Source organism: Trichoplusia ni, chromosome 4, assembly GCF_003590095.1.
Source record: "Trichoplusia ni isolate ovarian cell line Hi5 chromosome 4, tn1, whole genome shotgun sequence".
Lineage (NCBI taxonomy): Eukaryota > Metazoa > Arthropoda > Insecta > Lepidoptera > Noctuidae > Trichoplusia > Trichoplusia ni.
Window position 1 is genome coordinate 5,099,750 of NC_039481.1, and position 10,020 is coordinate 5,109,769.

Sequence of the window (10,020 nt, forward strand, 5' to 3'; positions counted from 1 at the left end):
TTTGCGGTGACAAGTTCTACAACTGACAACGTCATCCAGAAAACGTCAGCGATCGGCTACTGATGAAGTGTGGAGCTGGCGTACAGTGTAGTGCTATTATATTGCTAGATTTGTTATAAAAATTAACTTAATTTTGCAGTAAAGAAACTTAGAGTTCTTAATTTTTCACAGCTGAGCTTATATAGATACATATAATATATAGACAGACAATTGCATTGCATAAAAATATTATTGAAATCAAACTTTACGATGGCTGAAAAAAGTGCTAGTAAAGCTAAAAAATCGGGTCCTTCGGGAATTGCAAAATTATACCTTTTAGCATATAACGGTATACAAACTTTAGGGTAAGTTAAAGCTTAAATACCGGCCAGAAACACTCATGTGACTAACTATAGTTTTTGGAGTTTTAAAATATGTATTGGTACCTAATAGTGAATTCAAGTGAAAGTGAAAGCTTTATAATACATTATTTTTGCATTATCTATTATTGTATTAACTCTGGAAAACTAATATAAAATTTAAAAGTAAATCATATCAACTTGGCACCTAAGTTTTGTTAGTGAAGGGAAATTTTCCAAAATTGATAGTATTATTCAACTCACTTGTGTTGGTTTTTATACACATACTGTATTTTAGTGTATTACTAAATCTGTAAACTTGACGTTTTAATTTATAAGGTAACAGAATGATCAGTAATATCTAAATAGAAATATTGTAATATGAATAAAAAAAAACCAATATTCTTTAAATACATAAGCTTGAACCCCAAAAAAAGCTATGAATAAAGCTGCCTAGCTATATATATTTGTGATTATAAAAATTAGGCTACTCTCTATAATAATAATGTGCCTGTATTGTTTCAGATGGTCATACATGCTCCTACAAACATTAACACACTTCTTAGACCGTGGATCATTGGAAACATTTTGGCCTTTAATTAAACCAACTGTTGTCATTTTCCAAAATGCTGCAGTACTTGAGGTAAATGAATGGTATTATTTTATGTATATACTACTTTAAAAACCAGAATTGCAGCAAATCTTAAGATATTCTAGTGAAACCAAGGATTTATTAAGTGCCATTGGCAAGTCGTAGGTTGCCTTGACATCAATTGACGTTAACCAAATAAAATAATTCCCATTTCAGATACCATTACCATCTTGTGAACTAGGTGAACCTAAAGATTTAACGATATTCGGGGTTTTACAGTAACATAGGTATATGCTGTCTCTGATGTTTTAAATATAATAGAAACAGAAGACATGTCACTTAAGACTTGACTTATTTTATGGTTCTAGTGCCTGAGTATAATACTATATGAGACTCGGCTATGCTCTTGTATTACTATGAGTATTGCGGGATATGAATTTAAGAGGCAATACAATGATTTAATCAATGGAAATCTATGTAAGATGAAATTAATGAAGAGATTCTATTATATCATAAATAACAGAAGCTTCAGTAAGCCTGTAAAACCTTACAGAACCATCTATTGTGCAAACTATTCCTAATAATTATGTAGTTTCGAATAGTTTTTTTTAAAGAATTAAGCATGTACATTATTGTACAACAATTAAACAAATCAATTCATTTTTCGCTAGACGAACTGTGCTACGTGACGCGAGTTCAATACCCTCCTAGGAAAAGCGTTTGTGTAACCCATGAATGCTTGTTGTGAGTCTGCAACAAATCAAAAAACGACGAATGAAACGACTTTATTATGCACTTTTTGACGTAATGCGGAAAAGATCTTTTTTGTTTTACCTGTCTCATGGTCGTTTCTGCAATCAGGCAGTTTAATTTGATCTGCAATGTTGTCTTTTGTTTATGTTTTCTAAATTATTCTACTAAGTAGAGCTTGTGTCATATGCTTATGTACAGTATCTGCATACAGTGTAAATGTGTATAAGCCACCAAGCTAGGGTAGCTAGGTAAGCGACTAATAACAATCGTTTGAGTCTCTGTTATGAATCTCTCTTTGTTATAAGTCTAAGTTTTTGAATTGTCGGTCTTGAAAAAGAAAACATTAGATGTTGCTAGGTGACGACTCTAATCGATCTTGCTTTCTTCTACTGTTTTAAATCAAATCAAAATCGTTTATTGCAATCCATAATGTAGGTACAAGTGGTGGTAAAGATAAAATTTGGAAACAATTATGTTGTAAGGGTATGTTGTAAGGCTCATTGTGCTGAATAAGACTGACATTTGACGAGTAAAATAGGTATTTAGTAAAATATCGTTTTGCGTCGTTTATGGAAAACCATGATTAAATTTATTAACAATAAAATCTATGAGAAAATGCCATGACTTCTAAAAAACACGAAGAATAAATAAAAATATCATTGTAATTTGAAGTGATATGGTTGTAAAATTTACGCAGGCATTGTTTATTGTATAAAATTTGAACATATCAATTTAAATGACCGCAAGTAATAGGAAATTTCTAACTTATCAACTAAGCTCGACCATTTGGTCACGACAATTTTTTTCTTTACAATAACGCTGTATTTCACCAAATATAATTTAAGTCCTTCATGAACACTATAAAAATCTTGTATTCAATGTTAACTTGTATCGCCTCTTAACCTTCACTTATCAATTAAGTACCTATACAAGTACTAAATGTATTCATTTCGGGATCTTTTGTCACCGGTCAAGGTAAGCTAAATTCGCGTTTACTATGCCTACGCCTACTACTAGCGTATAAAATTACTTGTCATTTGTACATTTATTTATGTACTACGTATGGAATAGCTACATCGAAATTGATTAAGGAGTTGAAAAAGAATCACAAATACAATTTATATGCCGTTGACAGTTATAGTTTATGCGTTTACCTTGCTGTGTATGTTGAGAAGTATAACAATTACTTTTTAAATGCTAACACCGCATGTGTTAATTCAGTTAATTGCATGTATCCTTATATATATATACATATTATAAAACAAAGTCCCCCGCCGCGTCTGTCTGTCTGTCTGTTCGCGATAAACTAGAAAAGTACTGAACGGATTTTTATGCGGTTTTCAACAATAGATAGAGCAATTCTTGAGGAAGGTTTTAGTGTATAATAAGTTTAGGTTTTGTGTAAACTGACGATATTACAACGATATTAGTTAAACATGTCGGAAAAAATTAAGCCATTCGAGAGCTTTCCTCGAGAACGCTGCCAAAACCTTTTGAGTTACAACAAAACAATGTATGGCGGGTTTGTACCTCTTTAATAGATCTACAAAAAAGTCTGCGGTGGTATACGTCTATCTTCCAAGGATAACCCACAATAACCATTTTTATGTGTTTTCTTAATACAGTAAAATTATGGGTTATTTACGAACCTATTTTTAACAATACAGTATTAATCCTTATCCAAATAAATAAGTTAAATATATTATGCATGTAATATAGAACAAAATTGCCATTTACACTACACCAAAAAAGTTAATAGGTAATGAGTTATCGTAATATTAAAATCTCCGCGCGAGAATTAAAAATCGATGAAACGTAGCGAAGATATCGTTGGCATCTATATATACTAATATATAAAGCTGAAGAGTTTGTTTGTTTGTTTGTTTGAACGCGCTAATCTCAGGAACACTGGTTCAAATTGAAAAAATATTTTTGTGTTGAATAGACCATTCATCGAGGAAGGTTTTAGGCTATATATCATCACGCTGCGACCAATAGGAGCGAAGAAAAAGTCATAACTATTCTAACCACGCAGACGAAGTCGCGGGCAACAGCTAGTAATTATTAAGATGGAAAATACAAGAACCAGCCACTTCTCTTTTATTAAATCATATTTGTGCCGCAATATCCGTAATGATATAACAGTACCTGCGTCATTTATTTACTTTATTAAAGTGCTAACACATTTACTGGAAACTTGTTTGAGTTAGTAGATGAAAATAATGTGTAAGGGTATCGGTAATAAAACAGGTAGATCTGATGAATATCGTTACTTGAGTCCCCTATTGAGACGTATGTGGACGTCACTTAATATATCTAAATGAATAGGCTCGTAATCGACATATAGGCATACATATACATACGCGGCAGGCAAATAAACTCATATCCAAGAATAATATGTGCATATGTTAACCCTAGAGCGCACACGTTCACGAGTTCACTTAGTCGGCTGCTTAAAATGTTATACAGCGACCACAATATAAAATGCTATATTTTTATTTCAACACATTATAACGTTGCTAAAATCGGCTCGGCTTAGCTAGCGCGTAATTTTTATAGGTATTTAAGCATAAAAAGAAAACAAAATAGTATATTTTACAACCTCCTTTGCCGGTTGCGTCGATTGCTGAGCGCAAAAACGGTATCAGCACTCATAAACACAAAATAAATGCGATCGTATTTTGAAACAAGATTTTACGTACGATCTACGATCGTTTAATTACTTTATCTAAATAAAATCGCAATTGTATACGTGACTACTACAAGGTATTTATAATATAGTACGGATCTATTTTTCTGATAGATAATTCTTGTTTATGATGGACGTTATCGATGTATTATGACTGTGCTCGTAGTAAGTAGGTATCATACGCTATAGCCAGTTACGAAGGTGGAAGAGATATAAAATGTCTTACCTAATTAGAATATAGAAATAATGCATTGATCGAATTAGTTAGAGTAAAGGCCCAGCCTTAAGGAAAAGACGATGTTATTGGATAAACCAATAGGATTAGTTCTTTCACTCTATTCGCTTACTTTCGATGCAAAATTGGAAATGGATCAAGCCGGAGATTTTGGGTAGAATTTAATACCGCGAGTGTGCAAGTGGGACGACTCGAGTCCCTAAGGGACACTGACTTTAAACTTGGCCGAATTCCTCCCAGCAAATCAAGATATAACTTTTGTAACGACAGGATTTCTTCTTTCGTTGACAAAACTAACTGGTTTCAAACTCTCACGGCGCTCATTTTTTTAGCTCATCTCTTATCGCTTTGGTTAGATATCATCTGGGGAAGGAATCAAAATAATAAGGGCCGTTAACTGATCTTAGAGCCAACTGTGTATAGAAGTTAAAGGTTTATAAATATTTATTTCTTTACAGGTTATACACGCCGTAATAGGCCTGGTACCTTCAGGAGTGATGGTAGTATTGCCACAAGTGTACTCTCGTGTGTTCCTAGTATGTGGATGTCTGTTAGCTACACACTCGGCAACAATTAGTCCGGGTCTTCCACTGTGCATTTTGGCTTGGTCCATCACTGAAATAATAAGATATGCTTATTACACACTTAATTTAATTAACGCTGTTCCGCAAACACTGCTGTTTTTCAGGTGATCATTTTTTTATGTTATGAGAATTTATAATGAAGTAACTACCGTAACGTATTAAGAAACTTTAATGTCGGTTTAATTATCTAACTCCGTGATGTTAGTTTTAATTTTATTTTTGTTCACTGTTTCAGATATTCCACGTTCTTGATACTGTACCCGATCGGAATAACCGGCGAGTTGTTGTGCATGTACCACTCTCTCGATGAGATCGCAGAGAAGCAATTATTTACGATTTCTATGCCGAACGCGTGGAATGTAGCATTCAACTACTATTACTTCCTCGTGTTCTACATGTTCTTGTACATCCCCATCTTTCCGTTCCTATACGGCCATATGTTGGCGCAGAGAAGGAAAATGCTCGGCAAGGATGCAAAGAAACCAAATAATTATGAATATATATCTACCTCACTTATCACATTGATGAGTTATAAATGTTATAGAATCTCTACAATTACAGCATTTAGAGTATTGGTGCGTTAAGAACTTTAATGGTAATCATGAATAAAATTATTTTGCTTATTGTTACCACGCAAGGGTCACATCATGTTCATCAATAAGCAGTATAATACTCACTGTCGCACTGCGATCGAATACTTTGCATACATTATTGTAAATGGTTTGGTGTTTAACATTAAGTACATTATAATAGTTGTAACTGTGGGTTGGTTCATTGTTAATTAATTTATTCTTGGTTGTATGGGTTATGGGCAATGACATAGAAATAAATATATTTTAATTAATTTCCTATTCCTTTGTTTTATTTTTATACTGTCATTACGGATGTAAATATATATACTTCGCGGTCAGTCACTTCGCGGTCAGTCACTTCGCGGTTTGACTCCTGCAAGAACAACCAGTATTTTGTTTGTCCTGTACACCGATACTGAAAAGTAGGTCCCTGGGCAGGCGCAGATCCACCGTCGTAGGCACGGTGGGCAAAACACGAATTTACTTCTGACGTCACATTTTAAAATTCGACGAGTTCAATAGATAGTATATCGATAAGTATTCCATCCCTAATGTCAAAGTCCTGATACACAGAAAAACCACAAGCACAGATTACTAAATAGTTACTCCTCAAGGGTCATGATTGTTCATGAGTAAATTCAAAATCCGTCCTGTGTGGCCTTATTTTCTGCTGTGCTCACAACCTTTTTTGAAGGCTGGATCGGCGCCTGTCCCTGGAATGGATTATTCAGGTTTTAAATAATTTGAAGTACCTTATTTTAAATATACATAATCTCACCGGACTTATGTATACCTACTGTGTTCGTTTGCGTATAAATGGACATACGGGAAATGTGATCTCCGCTGATCTTGGCTTGTTAAGAAAACCGAAGTTTCGTCGGTCCAATGGACTTAAAGAAACATTCAGACAGATTGTCTCAATCGGGTTATTAGAATAAGCTTTGTCATGAATAGATATTAAAGATATCCTACCTAACTAAAGGCAGGAATATGACTAGGTACGATTACGAATGAAGAATATAAATATGAATACGATTATGAAAGTAATAACTTTGAATCTTTAGACAAATTATGTGATTATTTGAGAGTTGCCACTTGCAAAATATTTATGGTGACGACTTTTATCAAGGTTAACAGAAATGCATATCTTGGATATACACGATAAAAAAAAGGGCAAAGACAGAGCAGTATGAAAAATAAAGATTCCAGGCTAAAAATAAAGATGATAAAGATGAATACATTTACCTACCTACTCCTCCTCCTCTCATTGTTGTCTCGTTGCTTAGGCTCTTGATCCGGAATCTCCTGTCTCTGGAGCATTTTTTTTAATTATGTTGCTCAACTGCTGCTATCTTTGGCATGATGATGCTTTGTGTTCAGTGTAAAAAGCGACCATCTGAGTGAGCTATCACCCTTGGATCATCAAATGTTCGAGGTTAGGTCCGTCAGTAACACAGTCTAAGGGATATCGTGGAGTCAGGTGTCCGGGTTGAGGAGGTCAGTTACTAGTGCAAATAACTGATCAAGATATGGATTGTACCAGTTATTACTTTGATATAAACGGACAAGCATATTTTATTTACAATACAAGCAAATGCCGTACGAATTGTAAGTAATTAAAATACTTACTTATTAAATACCTAGTAAAATTCCACCTTCATCTATGTACGATATGACAAAAACTTAATAGATTGGCCGATGTTATTGATAATATCGACATAAACAGATTATTTGCGTGAAACTCATCAATTATGATCCATATCGGCTCTTTAATCGGCATTGATTTGTAATAAGCGCATGATAAAGCATTTTGGGACTATTCATATCTGCAACCAAGGGTGCCAATAGTCTTAATTATATTAAACGAATTCAGATTACTGCTGAAATCACAGCTAATAAGTCGTGTCGTCAATATGGATAAGAAATATACAGCTTTGTTGTTAGCTTCTTGGTGGTGGCGGCAGAAGCTAACTCTATCAATGTTAAGTCTGTTCCAACATCGCGTTTGTTGGAGCAAAGGTAAGCATAAGTTACTTTATTTTTCTGGCCCTTCATAGGCTTTTGTTACCTGGTATCACTAAACTTCTTGTTGTAAAATGTATTTTTTATTTATTTAAATGCTCACACAATAGGTGTAGGAACCTATCTACCTAATTCCGTCACACGGCATTAGCAATCCCTAAGTACCAATTTCTGTGTAAAATACAAACACTTTGACCGTCCAAATAATAATCAACATATAATGAATCAGGCATCTGTTTTTTTCTTTGTTATTCTTCTTGGTAGTAGGACACTACTTTTCTCATTACTGAGGAAAGTAACTACCACCAATATTCTTTACCACTTAGATATCACTCGCCAGGCCTGTTTTGGGTCATCCATTGTCTATTTAATTAAGTTGTACTCAAATAATTCTAACGCATTCTTGATGGTAGGTGAAGGTGTTTGGATTATCTAGAAAAATTTAGTCACATCATGTAGGTAAATGAAGTAGTGACGTCCTATCTGTTATAGATTCGAATAAATCTGAATAGGATCAAAGTTTAAGTAGGCCAATAGGCACATAGTCATGGATAACCTCTTGTTTCAGCAAAAATTGGGGTGACCTTGGTCAATCAGCCACGGTCAACGAATATGTGGACAATACTATTGAAATGATTGTGCCCTTCATCCAGAAGCATGGTTGGACCCATGGATCTGCCTGATGTCGTCGAAGGTTTCGAAGTTGTAAGTAGATACGGATACGTATACCTACACTGGACTTTCGATTTGGACTGAATTAAATTGTGATCGTGAATGTGCTATTCGTGTTTGGTATTTTCACGCTCATGTAATATTTCAAACGATATCTACAAATAGGTACGCAAAGAACTTACACAATAAAAAACGTCGCGTAGAATGGCTTAGGAGGGTGTTGTTACCAAAATCTTTCTAAAATCTAAAAATCTTTCAAAAGATTTCTACATCACTTAGAGATAAACAAAAATACTGTCTACTATTACAGTATCTGAATGTTCCCTGATATCATGAAGTATTTCAATACATCTGTGTCTTGATCTGTTTCATCTGATAAAACGATAATTTGAAAAACAAAAACAGATTTGTTTTAAATAATAATTACATTATAATAGTAATCTAATCACTCTTATCACGATTGTAGTAGCGTACAAAATCGTCTAATCCTTTTAGAAGTAATTTTCCTTTGTTTAATTTTCTTGCTTATTAATTAGTACTGGTACAGAGGCAAAACCAGGGTTGCCGATTAGGTATTGAGGTGTCTTGACGTCACGTCGATTTTATCTAACTAGACATATGTATAAAGATTTTACAGTATCTAAAGAAAAATAACCTAAGCCAATAATAAAAGTTTTAACGTTTACTCTCAACACCTCAACCTACCTATTAAATTAAACAGCTCTTAATACTTCGTGATGATACTTTCAGAGGCCCCTGTTGATCACATACAGCGCTTGGCTGAAGATCCACGATGGTTACATGACTGGTCTGGTGAACGTCTCTCGCTCCGGTAACCAGGATGTCCACTACTTCGCTAAGATGCTGCGTGTGCGTGTGCAGCTGCAGTTCACTAACCTTCAGGTATGAATTTATAAGTTCTCACTATTTCTAGTGTCTACGACTTGCACGATTGATAGAGAAAGATTATAGTATAACTTAAATTTCCGTAAATTTTGTGTGGTTTAAATTTCTTTCGCTAACTAAATTTTAGGATTGAAAGTCATTTTTAAAGCGTGTGGAAAGGATAACAACCACTTAAACAAAAAAGAAATGCTTACAGATTTTTTCCTTGTCTTTTTCAGTTCATTTACAAGTACTTGGTGAAAGTCATGAATTTGGGACCCACCGGTGGTATCATTGCCTCGCTCACCGTTTCGTGGTCATCGTGATCTGCTGCTAGACTTCAACAACGACGAAATCCAACTGCAGCAGTTCAGGCTTACCGACATTGGTTAGTTACTTATTATAATTGCTTAATAATATGAATAGTAAGTGATAGTGATGTCTGAGACATTTGAAATGAGAATTTTTATAATTGAGGGTCATTGCCCGCCCGCCAATTTAATAGGTTGTGTCCAGCAAAAGAGGTCATCATACTTATTATGATCTCAAACTTGCTATTGTCAAGTACTTACCTACTTACATCTAAGGCTGCCACTACTCCAGCGCAAAACTGTACGGGTATCTTTTTTTATTTGTGTTGATAATAAAAACAAAACGTTTTATCACTTTTGTAACTTC

General features: G+C 34.3%; 1 protein-coding gene and 1 pseudogene across 1 annotated transcript; both read left to right on the forward strand.

Moving 5' to 3' along the window:
* Positions 1 to 25: 25 nt before the first annotated feature.
* On the forward strand, positions 26 to 6,042 carry LOC113492670 (very-long-chain (3R)-3-hydroxyacyl-CoA dehydratase hpo-8-like). The gene is made up of 4 exons (XM_026870267.1): positions 26 to 344; positions 864 to 981; positions 5,066 to 5,295; positions 5,427 to 6,042. The coding sequence occupies exons 1-4, from the start codon at positions 250 to 252 to the stop codon at positions 5,773 to 5,775; spliced, it is 792 nt and encodes a 263-aa protein (XP_026726068.1). The 5' UTR covers positions 26 to 249; the 3' UTR covers positions 5,776 to 6,042.
* A 1,642-nt stretch (positions 6,043 to 7,684) lies between these two features.
* Positions 7,685 to 9,735, forward strand: LOC113492672 (annotated as a pseudogene).
* Positions 9,736 to 10,020: the final 285 nt, after the last annotated feature.